Raw genomic sequence first — 18,736 nt, 5'->3', positions numbered from 1 at the left:
ATAATATATATGATATAAATATAAAATAAAAGAAAAAATTTGTAAATATTAAAAATATCAAACATTCTATTTTTGCAAGAAATAATGATTGTGTGAAAAACCCTATTATTTATTTATTTATTTATTTATTGAACTCACTTGGAGGAAGCATCACGTGTTCGTGCATGTGACACTCGTTTGATCTGGACCTTTTAAAGACCTTTTCTATTGCTCGTAGATTTCCATTATTCCTTTCTGTACCGGACAAAGAAAGAAAGAGAAAGAGAGAGAAAGAAAAAGAGAAAAAGAAAGAAGAAGAAGAAGAGAGTATTATCCGTACATCGACCTATAGGAAAGTTCTAACGTTCATTTACCACTTTCCGGGTGAGTATTATCGAACGAACCGTCACATTTCTCCCTCTCAAGCATCCTCCCTACCACCCTCCACCCTCCCGTCTTACAAGGTTCGACAATAAAGGGGACGTAACTTCATTAAGGAACCCCAGGTCAGTTTGTTCGATCACGTGCCGAGAGAATTGACAAGCATCGTCTAAGCTTGGATTCGATCGAGTCAACTACTGAATGTTATTTAACATACTAACTCTTTTGTTTTTGTTTTTCTCTAGTTTTACGTATACTAATATCTAATTATATATAATAGATTGAGACCAATAAATAATTTAGATTCAAATAGAATTATCATGATTTTATTATGTAAATAAATAATATTATAGTATTGTATTGAATTGGATATTTAAATAATTATTTTCAATATTATAGTATAATATATACAATGGAGTATTGTATTGGGTTAGACATTAAATAATTGTTTCTCTGAACTTTTTAGTATTTTATATGTAAAATATAAAATATTCGATTGGATCTAAATTGTAATAAGAATTTCTGACAAATTACTACTTAAAATTGTTCATCTTTCTTCGTGATAATTTTAAATTAATTGAAAAGTAATGAGTATTAAGAATATTCAAAAAAAAAAAAAAATATATTTAATAGTTGTTGAAAATAAATTTTTATATTATACGATTCATGAAAACAAATTTCATTTCATCTGACTGAGGAATAGAGAAGCGGGGGTTGTTCCTGAAGGTTTTATTCGTTCCATTCATCGGCAAACGTATGCTTTTTATCGTGGTGCGGTCTCGAGCATTTAAAAAGAAAAAGAAGAAAGGGACCATTGTATTAACAGGTGCTCTGCTATTAAGAGCAGAAAGAAAGAGAGAAAGAGATAGACAGGACAGATAAAACCGGTCGAAATGTATGAATATCTGCAAAAAAAAAATACTCGTGTTCCATTTGAGATGGACCTAAAAAAATATAACAGAAAAAAGAACAAAAATATATAATTACAAATATCGTTAATATTTTCTACGTAAATAAAACGATAAAAATTGCATAGATTTATTGATGTCAATCTAATAATTTATATTTAAATAAATAATTATATAACGCATAGAGATCATAAATATTAAATATAAAAAAATATAGACTAAAATATATATTTGTTATAAAATATGTAAAATACACTACTTCATTTTGTATAGGAAGAAATAACCAAGCAATTAAGTAAAAATCTAGGTCAATGATGCGTGCGTTGCTCCTCGATGAATAAAAATGGATCGATGAATAAAAATGAATCGATGAATGCACTGAAAGAGAGAACAAGTTAAAAACAAAGAGAAAAAAGAGAGTAAATAGAAATATCCGCCAACGGGTAATATACTCTTTGCATTGAGAGCTTCCTGGAATTATGTTTTACACAGTTCATTCATGATTTCCCATAGAAAAAGAAAGTACAACTCTCGATCTCTGTGAAAGACGTACACCAATAATGAAAGTGAGTCAATGTGTAACTATTACAAATATTCTACTTCTACAAACAGGTAATATGGTATATTATTATAATATAAAAATATATAGTCGACACACTATCGATAAAATAATCGAGTTTAATGTTTAACCGTGTAATGGGCCACACTCTACGATAAAAACTTGCATCACACAAACATTTCCGGGATATTTTTATCATCGTACCTAATCTACTTCTTCCTCTTGATAACATATTAAAAAAAAAAAAAAAAAAAAAAAAAAAAAAAAAAAAGAAAAGAAAAGAAAGCTAAATATAATTGTAAAATAAATCTACTTTTTTTTCTAACTTTTTTCTTTCGAAATGTTTTTACCGAGGACGGATTGAAAATTTTTAAACCTCAACGAATAAACTTCTAATTTGTTTTCTGCTTTTTTTTTTTTAAATAAAAGTATTAGTTAAAGAAACAAAATGGTTTAACCTATGCTAGGTTTAAAATATTTCAACGTACCCACGTATTATAAGAAAAATAGGACAATTTAAGATAAAGGAAAAACAACATTGAAAAAAAAATAGACTTCTATATGAGCCATGTCACATATTATAATTTTATCGAATAAATGTTGGAAACTAATCAATTAGGTCATTTCTTGTAGACACAAGCATAAATATGTACGTGACCTAGAAATAGTCTCTTATTAAGGACTCTCTTCATTATCTATGCAATTACCGGTTCGTTAATTTGCCAAAAGCCAGTTACGCTGAGAATCGAAGCATTGAAAATTTACGTAAACACAAACACACACACACACACACATACCCGGTCAAAAGTATTATTCCAAAATCATTTTTCTTTTATTCCACTAACAATCTCATATAAATTCTACACAAATGAACAAAATAATTTATATTAAATACAAAATAGGAACAAAAATTTAATTTTTTATTTTTGTCTATCACATTGAACGAATAAAATTTAAAAACCTTTTGGTTTAACCCCATTTACATTTAATCTTCCTTAACCATAACCCAATATAACACAGTCAACATTTTTGTTTTTATTTCAACGAACTGAAATCATTCATGAAATTATATCTACGTTATTAGAAAAGAGCCTGTATACAAAGTGATAGAGAAATGTGTGTGTGTGTGTGTGTGTGAGGGGCATAATGCAGAGGACGTAATTGAATCGCCCGTATGATTTCATTAAATATTATACTAACGCACGACTCACAAGAGATAGTGCATTTACTATGACTTTGTATAAATACTCAGAGAATTAAAAAAAAAAAAAAAAAAAAAAGATAAATAGCACGGATAAAGAAATGCGTTTCATTTTCTCGGAAATAAAGGAAAATTTTTCTATTTTTATCTCACGTACATATACACACGCACACTTTCTTATACAAATACTCTTTTAATGATAAGGACTAACGACCAACACGATTAATAAACTCGTCCAACTAAAAAAAAAAAATTACCGAGTGAAGAAGATGTTTAAAGATAAAGATAAAGAGAAAAAGATAGAAAGAAAAACATTGTTTATCTGTCATTTGAAAATGAAATACGATAAGAATATCTAACAACAAATGTGTATGAAATAATATTACGTAATATTTTTTAACTTCTATACAAGTCATTTAAACACCTGGAGACAGGTATTATGTGTGCATGTGTGTGTATAAATATGTATACGTATATAAAGTATAATAATTAACGAGCAATAAATGAACAAAAAAGTAAAGGGAGGATGGGCTTTTTTTAGGAAGATGTAAATATATTTTTGAAAAATCAAGAATATTAGTCCTTCGTCGAAGGATTCTTTTTTTTTTGTGAAACAAAATTGTTAGATTCTTTTGTATCTACTTTGAGAAGGGTTGAGATAACTTAAATGAAAATTTGAAAGGTAATTTAAGCGAACGTATAATCTGCTTCTAACTTTGATGTAAAATAATTATAACAGATTAGATTTACCTGGAAGTAATATTAAACAACGCTACAATGTAATTTAATAATTATACTAATTGTAAGTATAAATTGTTGTTTTTTTACTTATATAAAATACGTATATAAATATCGGAATCATTATAATTTAATATAATACCAATGTAATATTGGTCAAACTTATGAAAATAATTATAAAAAAAAAAAATTAATAATACACTTGTACTGTGTCTCTTACGTAAAACGAAATAGTCTTTTTCTGTTGACTGGGTGAGAAACTAATGTAAGAAAAAGAATTTGATAAAAAAAAAAAAAAAAAGAAAAAGTAAAGTTTAAAAAACTAAAATAATGTTTGAAGAAAAGAATCTGACAATCGAGAAGATCGACAAAATGCACGCAAGTGTTCCTTTACGAGTGGTTGTGGTGATGGTTGAGTGAAGCGACCGAAAGATTTTGCATATGAATGAAACACGGTCGTTTTTATCGTTCTCCGACGAGGAGAACGAGAGAAGATGTAAAAAATAAAAAATAAAAAAGGAGAGACAGAGAGAAAGACGGGTCGATACTTTGCTGAAGTTCGTCGTCTGCCGACTCGACACTACAAAAAAAAATATAGAAAAAATAGGAAAAAAGAGATGCGGATAAATGTAGATAGAAAGAGATGAACTTTCCATGTAATCGACAAACTGACAAAACTTGAAACGCTCTCTTACGTCTTTAAGTAGCCCCCATCCCATCTACCACCCCCCCACACCCATTCCATCCTATCAAATTCCTACTTTCTACCTTCTCAAATTATTTGAGGATTTTATATATATATATACATAGTATATATAATTATATATTATTTGAATAATATTTAATATTATTCTATATATGCACCACACACACACACATATATTTTATATGTGTAAGAAATATAAAATATATAAATATTTATTTAATTATAAATAAATGTGTGCAAATTTTTGTAATATATTTGATTTTTCTTATATAAATATTTTACATGACCCTTGACACTATCCGAGAAAGAGAGAGAGAGAGGGAGAGAGAAAGAGAGAGATGGAAAAGGAGTTTGACCTATCGAAAGTTTATGCTCCGATTCGCATAACACTCAACACTGCGAGTCGATAACGTCCTCCCCGAGAATTCACACTCTGCCGATCTAATTAACTATGCTTCTTCTCTCACGTCTATTACTACTCCCTTGTATCAACAAACGCGGGTCATTGTGCCGATATTATTAGCAACACTGACATGAGAAACGAAACGAAAGAGTAAAAAGAAAAAAAAAAGAGATAGAAAGTAAGTGAATTAAAATAAAAAAAAGAACAAGAGAAAGGGAAAACTGATGGTGGGTGGTGTGCAGCATAAATAATCTAATAAAAGAAATGAAAATAATACCAATTAATTCTGATTAATATGTTTTACTGACATATAATATAATTCTAACTTCTATATTAATTTCTTTTAAATTTAAATATTACTTTTTTTTTGATATACGTATAAATTAAATATTGAAAAAAAAAGAAAGGAGAGAAACAATATTAAAATAATTTGTAAATATTTATTTTATAATATTATAAAATAAAACAAATTGTAATTAAATTATTCATTTTATTTTTATAAGTGAATAACGATGATAAAGATAATTATTATGCACCGAGATGCATCTCGTTTTATCTATCTACGCTTAACTATACTCTTAGATCGTAACGATCGTTTTGAACGAGCCTACCTATGACTACTGCTGACTTCGAAGGAAATGTGGGCGTGAGGAAATAGATGCAAAGAAAGAAATAGAGAAAAAGAAAAAGAGAGAGAAAGAGAGACTCGTTTTGTGTAGGCATTTCTTCGTTCCTGGGAGCACAGACCTCTTCTACCGGTTATTATCACCCCTCCTTCTTTCAACTCACACTATTTGTCTATTTGTTTCATTTCTCCTTCCTTTTTTTCATTTGAATTTTACTTTCTGCATACGATAATCAATCGTAGAATGAATTATGAAATTACGTTTACGCGATAAAGAGCTTGGACATGTTTGTTCGAATCTATTTGTGGAATTATACTTTGTATTATTTGCAATCAATTCTAATTATCATTTAATTAAAAAAAAAAATTAAAAAAAATTACAAAAATAAGGATATAAAAAATTGTAATTAAAAAATGTAGTATATAATCATGCAAATTTGATTATACTATGTTAATTTTAATGATTTAATTAACATCTAGATCCTTCTTTTTTGTTTATATGTTTAAATATTATATATCTATTAATAAACATATCGAATGATAAAACAATTTCAATTTATTTTATTCGATGAACATTTGTAAATCAAAATCTTTACCAAGCTGGAACGTTAAAAAAAATGTATTCTAGTTTAAACAATCGAAAATATTAATAAAGTACATTAGAATGTTCGATGTATTTTAAATGATTGTTAATTAATCGAAAAAAATATAGATTGTAGTTAAAAACCACGGAGTACAAGTAAGAACTACCTTCCCCTTCGAAGTACACAGTTAGACTGTTTCATTGTCCCTTAAGAAAGTCGATTAAATTTCTTTCGTTAATTGTTGTTTATATGACGTTTAAAAGGTTGCGCATGTGTATAACTAAAATAATATTCTTAATAAATAGAATTTCTTTCTTCGGAACGTCATATAAATGTAGTCTATCAATAAAAAGATATTAACACTGTACATTTATTTAAATATTATATATCTATTAACATACTTCGAATATTAAACAATTTCGATCTATTTTATTCGATGAACATTTGTAAATCAAAATCTTTACCAAGCTGGAACGTTAAAAAAATGTATTCTATTTTAAACAATCGAAAATATTAATAAAGTACATTAGAATGATCGATGTATAATACATTAAATATTTAATATTTAAATTATATACTTTTTGTGTGTGTTTGTAAATCAGAGAGTGAAACAAAAATTCCTAAATAATCTAAAAATACCTAATTGTAAAGTGATTTTAAAAATTAATTATTCTATTTGAAAATGTTTATAATCTAATTTTTCTACTTTTTTATAGATTATTGTTAATAAATCAGATTAGTAGTGAAAATCGTACTGATATTTACTCGAGTTTGTATGTTCATATTTCTCCAACGTTTATGGTATGAAACTGGGAAAGGAATGTATGTAACCCTAAGGAATAAAAATGATGAAAAAATTCATACTTTGGAAAGTACCGATAATCAAATTTTACGTATCTCCGAAATGACTATAATTTTGCAATTAAGTGACAATCATATAAACGATATCGTCAGATGCTTGACGTAAGAAACTTTACCATTTATATATACACATACAAAGATGCAGTTGCGTGCATTACGTAAAGCCATAAACTCTTCTCAACGGTCATCGTACCGATCATATATATATACAGCTCAATATACCGTTTCTCTTTCTTTTTTCTTTCTTTCCTTCTTGTTATTCTACCTTTTCTAAGCTGATTAACAAACCTGCAGTTGAAACCCGTAAAAAATTATCCCAAAATAACTTCAATCAAAATCACGCGACTATTTTTACTTTTTCTTCCAATATTTTTTTTTTTTTTTTTAATCTAATTAAAATCCTGTCGTTAAAATCCACATAATTTATTCGAAAGTGATCTCGATTAATATCAAAAAAAAAAAGAAAGATAATAAAATCACAAATTATAACACTCGCAAAATAACAATAATAATAAAAAGAAAATTCTTCGAACGATTAAGCGCGCGAGATAAAATTTTGATGAGATTATAAGGCTCGATTCAAATGTAATTTAAATGCATCTCGTACAAAGATAAACCGAGCGGATTCTCCTTTGAAAGATCGCGAAATTGACATATGTTAAAGGATCTAAGGTAACTCGAGCGTGAAACATCCTATTCTAGACGAGTACCGACCTTTTCGAGCGTGACCAGAAACGATCGTCGTCGGATCGTTTCATTCAAACCTGTTCGCGAATTGTAAGTACAACGAACAATCAAACTTTCTCGTATCGATAATCACGAGAAAGTTTTTCGTACTTTATTATATTACCTACATCAATGAATTGTTATCAAAAAATCGATCATTATAATAATCAAAAGACGAATATATCATCCATTATACCGCATTTACCATAAAAAAAACACCAGACACAAGACGAGGGCTTGTAAAAAAAAAAAGATTGTAAAATAAGAAAAAAAGTATAAGATAAAAAACACACACCGTATGAATTTAATTAATTAGATATATTTATACTCAATGTTATAATTTGTAATTTATTAAAATATATCTACTATTATTATTGATTAAGAAAAAAATAGAATAAAATAAGAAAATCATGAATTAAATTGACTGAAATACACTTTTCATTCATTAAAGGACTCATAATTGTGTTGCTTTTAAATTGATCATTTTCTAATAATAAATATTAGCCTCCAGATTAAAGGAAAAATACAGGAAGGAGTTTTCTATCATTTTTTTTCCCTTATACAATCTATGGCGGTATTTGATGATAATGTATCGTTATAAGAAAAATACCCTGATTAATCTCTCGTTGGAAAATAACATCGATAGTAGTCAAGAGCAACTCGATAGGAACGCAAACGGTAGTCTAGCATGCCAAAGTGATCGCGTGCGTGGGCGTGACTCATATACAAATATACTTGCAGTCTCTTCTTGCATTCCCACAGGAATTCTCAATATTCGACCAATTTTTAAAAGTTGAAGCTAAATCAAAGACATAATACTCGAAGTCGATGTGATTAAATAAACAAAAATTATTAAGACAATGAACATAAAATAAAATGAAACAAAATAAATCAATGAAATTATAAACAATTTTCCTAAGAAATATTACATTAGAAAAAAAAAAAAAAAAAAAAGAAAAAAAAAGAATAATAAGAATTTTTCTCACGGAATCTGTTCAAATAAAAAGTAAAATGATAGATCATTATTATTGAACACTTTGTATAATACATATAAGAGACTCGCACGTGTTACGTTCTTCTAGAAAACTATAATACATCTCGCGTATAATAGCACGTGTTCTCAACGAAACACAAACAGACTCGTGTGTTTGACTCTTTCCAGAGAGACTACTCACGCTTTCCGGTATTTATTTCTGACATATACATATATCATACTAATTTGTTGTTCATTGGTGATCTTACATTCCGATCATTGTAAAATATTCCGTTAAATAAATTTGAAAATAATCGAGGATAAAAATAAGAATTAATAAAAATATTGAAATATATGAACCATTAAATCAACATAATTGATTACATTTTTATGAATATTTTTTCAAATTGTATTACCAAAGCCAAAACAATTTTTCTATTTAATTCTATATATAAATATATAATAATTATTTTTATTTAATTTTTCTTTATTTAATTTGTTTAATTCATTTTATTAATTTTTTATTAATTTTTTAATAATGTTACAAATGAACAGTTCATATATGAAGCAAAAAATGTGTCTCCTTCTTTCTCTCTTTCTCTCTCTCTCTCTCTTATATATTTTCTGATTTTTTATTAAAAAATGCATAAGTCGATTACTCCACCATACTTTCAAGAATAACAAAATCGATTAATCGCGAGACAGACGACAAACAATTTTATGATTGTCAACTATTTTATTAAAAATCAAACATTTAATCATAAAATTAAGATTAATCTTAGAAACAATTAATTATTAACTGAACAAACGATATTGGTGGTTTTTTTTCGATTAGCCGGCAGATCATAAAAAAGAATAATGTTAATTCTACTACACGTGTATATGACAATCTGTATAGCATGTTATAATTGGTAAAATAAAATAAATATGCTGAGTGTGTAAGGAATAAACAAAACTGCATCGATCCTGACAGTACAATCCGTCGTCACATTTTCGAATAAAAAAATCAATTATTTTCCTTTTGATCAAAACAAAATATCGATGGTGGTCATCCTTTCTATTTGATTGTGCATCTAATCTTTTATTTATTCAAGTATAAATACATATTTTTGGAACGTAAAATACAACGAATTATTATGAAAATTTTTCTAACATCAGGTAAGAGAAGCATTTGTTCTTTTTATTTTATAAATTACAATTTTGAAATTAGAAAGAAAGATGACCGATTGAGTTGTCTAACAATTTTTATATTAGAAAAATAAATTATAAAATAAAAGAAAGAGTGAAAGAGTGAGAGTGAGAGAGGGACAGAGATGGGGATAAAACAAAAAAAGAAAAGGATTAAACACATACCGGCTATCACCGTATCCTGCAGATTATATTTGACAGCGCCAGGTTTGCCGACTTTCGGAAAATCCTTGAGTTTCCTTCCGCTTAACTTCAACTCGCCACTAAAATGAGCCTCCTCCAGGATCCGTTCGAGGCTCCTGGTGAGCTGCTTTTGTATGTGGCCGCTCATGTTTGACGCGACCATCGCCATGTTACATTTTTTGGACACACACGCGAAAGCACGAGTTGCAATAGAGAAAAAGAAGAAAATAAAAGAAACAGAGTGAGAGGACTTCCCCAATTTAACCACCCCACTACGCGACAAAGACGACAAAGGACACGCACACGTCCTCGACGAAAGAGAAAAAAAAGGAGAGTTAGATTGAAACGCGCACGACTCACCCTCCTTCCTTGCTTGCCACTGCACGACTGATTCCAGATACGATTTATGTATCGGTTCGCGCTTTTCGATTATAGCGCCAACCACTCGAACTAAGTTCAAGATGTCGCTACTACGAATTCGGCGGTTCTTTTCAAATACTTTACTTTTCTTCTATTACATATTTCGATTGTTTTCACACACACATTGTCTTCGTAGAATTTATTTTCCAAATTACATAACATATGCTATCACATTTTTACAATAATATCTATGATGGTACATATACCATGATCGATATATTTCGAATAATGTCGGTCAGTTTTATAAATTATGTTATTAATCCGTTTTTTTTATTTCGTGATAATTAAACTATATCGTATGTGTATATATATGTATATATTATATATTTATTAAAATATATACATATATGTGTGTCACGTTCAATAATTATTATATCCTAATGTAATTTCTTATCATCTAATTTTGTTTTTGATGTCTTTCTAATTCTGACGATTGTTGATATTCCATAACTAGTTTTTGCTGTACTTCTGGTGTACATGGACTGTATCTTGAATATTCCATACTGAATTCACCTTTGCCTTCGGTAGAACTTCGTAATTCTTTGATGTAACCAAACATATCGTTGAGCGCTATTTCTGCATTAATAGTAAACCATCCTTCATTAACGTCCGTGTTTATTATAACACCTCGCTTTTTATTGACATGTCCTATTATTGTACCCTAAACCAAGAAAATAATATAAGCAATTAAAATCAATAAAATTTGATTAAAATCTCTAATTATTGGATATATTTTACCTGAAACTCCTCGGGAGCTATTATTTCTACTAACATGACGGGTTCTATAATATACCATAAACCTGATTCAAACGCATCTCTCATAGCTCCTTGAGCTGCTAGATTGAAAGAATATTCCGAAGAATCAACGCAATGCTGCATACCATCAAGCAATCTAAATTTCAAACCAGCCAATTTATGTCCACTTAAATATCCTTTTTGACACATTGCTCTAAAACCTTTTTCAACACCAGGTATATACTGCTTGGAAATATTCATTCCAACGGTTTCATCCGAAAATATGAGTTCAGTATTTTGTTCAGGAGGCAATGGCTAAAAAATAATTTTTTTTTCAAATCATAATCTTCAGATATAAAAAATATACTATCGTAAGAACGCAAGAGAGACAAGGGTTGGTTTTGTTAATTATCAAATAATACAGTCTCGAATACTACCGAATAATGAAAAAAATAAATATATATCACTCAAATTAAGCTCGTAATACAATCTTTCTAGATTTTTTCTACGCGCTCCCAACCACTTGCAAGAATTAATCTGTTCCTTTCTCATTCTTTATCTTACACATTCGATATTTTCTAGAATACACACATACAATCATTCCCTTATTCTTTCTTTCAAACTTTTATCACCTGTACGTTTCCATTGTACCTCACACACAACACTGTCTCACTCACAAAACTGATTAATTCGTCTAGACCATACATTACATTATTTATTATATATTTTTTACCTCCAAAATACCAATAACACGCCCATATTGGCCTTGTCCACCTGATTGTTTCTTATGAAGATAATCAAAGTTATATGGCGTTTTTAATGTTTCACGGAACGCAACTTTAGGTTTTCCAAGTAAAACTGGACAATTATATTCACGTTCTAATCTTTGAGAATAAATTTCTAAATGAAGTTCACCCATTCCAGAAACTATATTTTCCTATAAATATTTTCTTATATTATTACACTTGATACTACATGCATATCAATGAAAAATCTTAATATTTGCTATATAATTTACCTTACTATCCGTATCATAGTGAAAGTGGAATGTCGGATCTTCCTTCGTAAATCTTGCTATACCCTTTGAAAAGTTCTCACGATCTTTGTTATTTTTTACTTGAATCGACATAGACACAACAGCGTCAGCTACATGAATTGATTCTAAAGATAATTGTAACTTTGGATTGATAGTGAAAGAATCACCAGATGCACAATCGACGCCAAACAATGCAAAGATATCTCCAGCGTAAATTACATCAACGTCTTCCATTTGGTTCGAATGAAGACGAACCAATTTGGCTACACGTACCTAAGAATTTATTTAAATCTTAATAATTCAAAGTATACATATATTTTCATAAAATACTTCATATACTGCAAACCTTTTTCTTTGTTCTGCTATTATAAATAATATCTGATTTTTTCAACATTCCTTGGTAACATCGAAAATATGTTAATTGACCAAATTTTCCAACTTCTAATTTAAAAACTAAACCAACAAAGGGGTACTTATTGGAGCGCATCGGATTTAATACAATTTTCTTACTTTCATTCCTGCAAATAAAAAAGTTATATGTTATAAATTATTATAAATAATTTATTAATTTTGTTTTAGTTTTTCTCTGTATAAATAAATGTTACCCAGTACTCTCATCAAAAGCCAAATTTTCAACTTCTCCTGGATTAGGTAAATAATCGAGAACCGCATCTAACAATGGCTGGACTCCCTTATTTTTTAAAGCAGTTCCAACAAGAATAGGTGTAAATTTTCTTTTCAAACAGGATCTTCTTATCGCATCCTTTAAATCTTTTTCTGTTGGTTTTATTTCATTTAAGAATAATTCACCAAGATTGTCATCGACATTGCTCAAATGTTCTATTAATTCTGCTCTTCTATCATCTACTTCTGTAAATTCATTACAAACAATTCTATTAATATTTATTAATAATATTAATTAATTAACTTCAAAAAAACATTGTTTATTACATACCAACTTTCATATCCTTTGGAATATCATCTTCCCTCACAGTTTCTCCATAATTGCCTTCGAAATATAACGCCTTTTGAGAAACTAAATCTATTATTCCCTTACAATTACTTTCTAAACCAATAGGTAATTGAATAAAAGCTGTGTTATGTCTCAGTTTAGTTCTCATTTGTTCCAATACTCTTATCGGATTAGCACCCATTCTGTCTAATTTATTTATAAATGCCAAGCAAGGTACATTGTACCTATGCATTTGACGATTAACAGTAAGAGTTTGCGACTGAACACCACCTACAGCACATAAAACCAATACTGCGCCATCTAAAACACGTAAAGCTCTTTCCACTTCTACGGTAAAGTCTACATGCCCAGGTGTATCAATTATATTGATATTATGATCTTTCCATAATGTATATGTCGCTGCAGATTGAATTGTTATGCCTCTTTGTCTTTCTAATTCCATACTATCCATTGTAGCACCGACATTATCTCTACCCTTTACCTATGTAACAATAATTTAACATAATATAGAATCAAATATTAATTAATATCAAAAATTAAATAACACTTAATAATTATATATCTTACTTCATGCATTTCTTCTATGCGTCCAGTATAATACAATATACGTTCTGTTAATGTTGTTTTGCCGGAATCAATGTGAGCAGATATTCCGATATTCCTAATTTTCTCAATAGGTTTATGCTCAGCAAATTTTGCATGGGATGCCCAAAATCTAACATTTTTCTGTAAATTTAATACCGATTAAATTTTATCTAATTATTTTATCTATTATATTCAATTATAGTAAGGTTAAAATTTTTACCTTGTAAATACACGTGTTTAATTGTGACAATCGATTTAAGTTAAAAGGTCGACTAAATATTGCTATTATCGTCATGATTTATTAATTATTTTTTTTACACAATTGTACTTTAAGTTTTTTATTCATTAATATTTATGGAATATTATAAAATAAATATAGAATGAAAGGACTCATGGACCGACATTGAAAAGAATGCCATCTAGTAGTATATTTGGAACTACTAATCTGTTTTAATTTATGATCATAACAACCGTGTATTTCATCGATAATATGTAATTAAAAACGTGATAATTAAAAGTAAAAATGCATCTTTCAATGTGATTTAAACAATTTACTTATACCGGAAATTATAATCATTTATTTCTTATGTTGTTAATTCAGCGACAATTAATTTTGTTACGACTCTGTCAAATATTGGTATTAACCTAAACATTAGATACAATTGTATTTTACACATTTATTAACAGAAAAGTGTAAAAGTAATATTTAAAATCGCAATGCCATTACCTGCTACCTTGATTGCACGTCTCGCAAAACGTGGACTTATATCAGGTTCAGAAAAACATGGTATGATATTAACTTAAAATAATTGTTTACAATTGATATTCATAGTCAAATATAAATTTCATTATTAAAAATATAATTTTCTTAGCTTCTCCTTCATTTTTTATTTGTATTATCTTTTTATTATTATATTTGTAGATTCAGCAAAAAAAGAAACAAAAAAGAGAGTGCACGAGGAAGTAATTGCTGAGGATTATGATAATGCAAAGGATGAAATTAGTGAAATTGACATCTCACAGAAATTTATGGTAAGCTTGATATTAAAATGAAAAATTTAAGTTTATTAATAATAAAATCATTAGCAATATTTTTTTTACAGGGTTACAGTGGCTGCCCTAATAAATATAATATTTATCATGAATGTACAAAAAAATGTAAAGAGTTTTGGGGACTCGGTCAAATCCAACCATCAGACAAATACCTAAAACTTCAAATGAGATTAATACAGAAGTATCCCTTACCGGAAACATGGAAAGCAGTATACGACTCAGGATCGTAAGTAAACTACAATCTTTCTAAACATATATCAAATACATATATTAAAGACGATTTATTTATGCTATATCTTGCTAACATAAAAATATAGAGGTCAGCATTATTATTGGGATTGGTCATCGGATTTAGTAGCTTGGTTACCACCAGGTCATCCTAAATGTCAAATATCTCAACCAGCATCTCAGTTGCGTGAAGAATTACATCTCAAAGCAGCTGATCAAGATGATAATCTGTCCAGCGATGAAAGTGGAAGTGAACAAGAACCTACAGAAGTAAATAGTTGTTGTTTCTACTTTTATATCTTAATATGTTACACAGTATTATATATCTGGATATATTCTATGTACAGATAGACGAAACTGAACCAAAAAGAGAACGTAAAGTAGAAACTAGAGTTAAATATAAAGGTGCAGATAATAAAAGGCATCAAAGATTGGATAAACCCGAAAACAAAGACAAAAAGGATCGTACTTTGGATCCTATGGATCCGGCATCTTACAGCGACATTCCAAGGTATAAAAAAAACGTATTTTCTTATACATTTATAGTGTTTTTATTCCTTACAATAAATTATAATTTTTGTTTAAACATTCTATAGAGGAAAATGGTCAGATGGGTTAGCTAGACATAATGAAGCTAAAACAGGTGCTGATACTACGGCATCAGGGCCACTTTATCAAATGAGACCGTATCCAAGTCCTGGTGCTGTTCTTAGATCAAATAGAGCAACTAAACCGGAATCTGAAAATAATGGTAAACCTAAAGTATCATTTCCTGAAAAACCAGAGTAAAAAGATATGAAAATGTTACTGGACTGTCATTGATGTTCGATGTTGAATTCGATTCTAATAAATTATTTTTTAAATCATATATGTATATTAAATATTTCAATTTAAAGAAAAATATTATTTAAAATGTTGAAAATGATTATGTTATATGATTAGAAATTGTTGTAATTTTAATTACAATTACAAAACTTGAATGAATTAAAAATTCTAGTACATAACCTTATTTAAATATTAGAATTTCTAATTAAAAATAAAATATACAAATAAGAAGAAAAAGAAAAAAAATGATCAATACAAAAAATTCCTTCCTAACCGGAAGTAATCGATTAAAAAGGAAATAAAAGAACAAGAATATTTCTTCCGTATTTAATATTATTTCGCAGTATTGCCAATAGAATTAATACACCGTGGAGAGGTTAAAGGTGATCTTGGCCTAGTTTATCGAGAACGATGCGGGGGAGCGTGCTCGATATTCGAAAGGGGGGCAGTTTTGCACGCAATAAAAGGGTTGCAATGTGATAATATTTCAAAGGCTTTTTCGTGTGAATTAAATTATATAAATAGTGTTTAAAAGAAGAATTCAAAGAAAGAGAGAAAATACGGTAATTCATTTTGACTGATGAATAAGATTTAAAGATAAAAAGGTAACAAAAAAAAATAAATTTATCAAGTTTTTGGTTGAGGTAATGCACAGAAAAAAAACCGAACAAATCAACCGAGAACCCAGAGAAAGTTTATATATTATATATATGTGTGTGTGTGTGTGTGTGTGTGAATGCTGTTTGCACTTGGACATTATCAGGGTGCATCGTGAGCGTTTCTACAAACGTCGGTGATTGGTGTTAATTGTTTGGTAGGATAAAGTGAATTGAATTTATTCGCAAGGCAACGAATCGAAAATAGTAACCGAATAGACGAAAGTGGAATTTTCCGAGTGTAAAATAAACGAGAAAGAGAGAGAAAAAAAAATCCGATAATGTTCAATATTTGCTTAATACCTTAAATGCACGCGTGATTCACGCGAAGAATCTTATCTACTCGATCAAAACGTGTGTGCATTTGCATCTTCATTTTTATTATACTTTACACATTTGATGCGTTTTTTTGCAATTACAAGGATTTAATTTAAATAAATAATTTGTTCCAATCGATAAGTTCGATTTTTCCCTAAAAAGAAATATAGAGAAATGTGTGTCAAATCATGTGAAATCTTGTGAATTAATGCGATATGGAAAGGTTAGCTCATTAAAGGCACATGACGAACAGGTATGACAGGTTCTTCTTTTCCCGCCGTTTCATTTCAAATTTGGATGATATCATTCGTAATATATGTTCGTATTTATTATATTTTAAATCTGATGTTTTAAACATTGCTTTGCCAATTAAAAAAAATAATGTTAATAAAAACATACACGTTCACTCATTTTACAACATGAAATATTTCTCTTGGAAAATTACATTTTGTTGTGTAATATTTAATTTCGATCAAACAGTGTCAAAACAATGTATTCCATACAGGAAAATAAGGAAAAAATAGGTTACTTAAAACTTAATTTAAAATTTATAACATAAATTGTAAATCATTCTTGTACCAGTATGCACCATGGTATGGATATCTTTCATCCACTTACAATGTTCTTTAAATAATATCTCCACATATCTGCACATAATATAAAGCTCTCCGAATACTTTGCCTTGTAGAAAAATCTCAGACTTTTTGTATATATTTTTACTGTTACTATATAGTAAATGAATAATGCTTCTGACTTATAATTACTTAAGATGTTGGTTTGTTTTTCTTTTTTCCAGCCTTCATGTCTTTGATCAATTGGAATTGAAGTGTGGATTGATTATTATTGTACCATATCATAGTATAAAATCATGTGATTCTCATGACTTCTTTGAGAAAATATCCACATCTATCGTGGATGTTCAAAGCGTTATGTTCACATAGGATTGATAGATAAGAATATATCTAATCGAATGGTAAGAGCTATTAATGGATACTTTCATATATAGTTATATATATATATATATAACTATAAATATATGTATAGTTATTAAATTAATATAGTTAGATTTATTTATTCGTATTCGTATGGCAAAAAATATCTTTCCTGAAGTATTGTACTTTCATCAAAAGTCTCTATTATTCTTATCTTTTAATTTATCTTATCTTTATGGCATGTGCAATTTTGAGAAAAGATATTTATTCTTTTTTCTTATCGCATTCATACTCTTTTTTGTAATCGTTGCTTTTACATTGTTATTATTTGTTTTGATAATTTATGTGTATGATTGTTTTGTTTCGATTACTTTTCAATTGATTTAATATGTTACATATGTTTTAATTATTTATTTATAAATTGGATTTGTATTGTCAAATTTATAGACTGATTAGATTTAGTGATCACAAGAGTTACGTTTCCATGTATCATCATGGCAATTGGAAATGTAATCTGCGGTGCAAATACTCCTAAAGTCAAGAAAAAAAAGGCAAAGGTATAATATGGATTTTTCTTTTGTTTTTTTTTTTTAATTTTTTTTATCATTTTATTTTATTTTTATTTATTTTTTACATTCATATTGTGTTAAACAAGGATTTACTTCAGGTATTTTATCTCTAAGTACTCTATTGCCATGTTATAAATTATTCAAGACTAGGAGAATAAAAAAATTATTGATTTTATTCTATATTTATATATATTATAATAAAAAAATTTATATATTAAGGTCTAAATAATCGAGTCGTGTTTATATTATATCTTCGTATTTTATTTTGCAGGCAACCGAACGCAGTTGGATAGAAGCAGCTTTCCAAAAAAGAGAATGTTCCAAGTTTATTCCTAGTGCTAAAGATGAACATAGGTAAGAATATATACATTCTCTATTCTATTATATTCAT

The 18,736-nt window shown here is 28.4% G+C and overlaps 4 protein-coding genes across 11 annotated transcripts in view; 2 read left to right on the top strand and 2 right to left on the bottom strand.

Moving 5' to 3' along the window:
- The window catches only part of LOC106785008 (leucine-rich repeat and calponin homology domain-containing protein 1), a 56,938-nt gene extending 46,505 nt beyond the window's left edge, over nt 1–10,433 (bottom strand). The window contains exon 1 of one of the 2 annotated variants that reach the window (XM_014745102.1): nt 9,998–10,433. In XM_014745102.1, the coding sequence (XP_014600588.1) occupies nt 9,998–10,184 (187 nt within the window). In that variant the 5' untranslated portion in view covers nt 10,185–10,433. The remainder of the gene's footprint in view (nt 1–9,997) is intronic. The other variant, XM_014745103.1, reaches the window with a different exon arrangement.
- Nucleotides 10,434–10,589: 156 nt separating this feature from the next.
- On the bottom strand, nt 10,590–14,154 carry LOC106784992 (elongation factor G, mitochondrial). Its single transcript, XM_014745075.1, has 9 exons — nt 13,985–14,154; nt 13,747–13,905; nt 13,162–13,660; nt 12,812–13,076; nt 12,553–12,724; nt 12,189–12,479; nt 11,904–12,107; nt 11,174–11,485; nt 10,590–11,096 (listed from the first exon to the last, which is right to left on the bottom strand). The coding sequence occupies exons 1-9, from the start codon at nt 14,057–14,059 to the stop codon at nt 10,833–10,835; spliced, it is 2,241 nt and encodes a 746-aa protein (XP_014600561.1). The 5' UTR covers nt 14,060–14,154; the 3' UTR covers nt 10,590–10,832.
- A 25-nt stretch (nt 14,155–14,179) lies between these two features.
- LOC106784993 (polyglutamine-binding protein 1) lies at nt 14,180–16,060 on the top strand. The gene is made up of 6 exons (XM_014745076.1): nt 14,180–14,551; nt 14,687–14,796; nt 14,868–15,043; nt 15,135–15,315; nt 15,393–15,556; nt 15,642–16,060. Exons 1-6 carry the CDS (start codon nt 14,482–14,484, stop codon nt 15,832–15,834), a joined length of 894 nt encoding a protein of 297 aa, XP_014600562.1. The 5' UTR covers nt 14,180–14,481; the 3' UTR covers nt 15,835–16,060.
- Nucleotides 16,061–16,206: 146 nt separating this feature from the next.
- The window catches only part of LOC106784991 (transient receptor potential cation channel trpm), a 14,464-nt gene continuing 11,934 nt past the window's right edge, over nt 16,207–18,736 (top strand). For 3 of the 7 annotated variants that reach the window (XM_014745068.1, XM_014745072.1, XM_014745067.1), the window contains exons 1-2: nt 18,229–18,333; nt 18,617–18,699. In XM_014745068.1, the coding sequence (XP_014600554.1) occupies nt 18,271–18,333; nt 18,617–18,699 (146 nt within the window). In that variant the 5' untranslated portion in view covers nt 18,229–18,270. The other 4 variants (XM_014745074.1, XM_014745069.1, XM_014745071.1 and 1 more) reach the window with 3 other exon arrangements.

The sequence above is a fragment of the Polistes canadensis genome, unplaced genomic scaffold (assembly GCF_001313835.1).
Source record: "Polistes canadensis isolate GaletaPanama2010 unplaced genomic scaffold, ASM131383v1 scaffold_43, whole genome shotgun sequence".
NCBI lineage: Eukaryota > Metazoa > Arthropoda > Insecta > Hymenoptera > Vespidae > Polistes > Polistes canadensis.
Note: the sequence above shows the minus strand (reverse complement) of the source record. Positions and strands in the feature narration are given on the sequence as shown.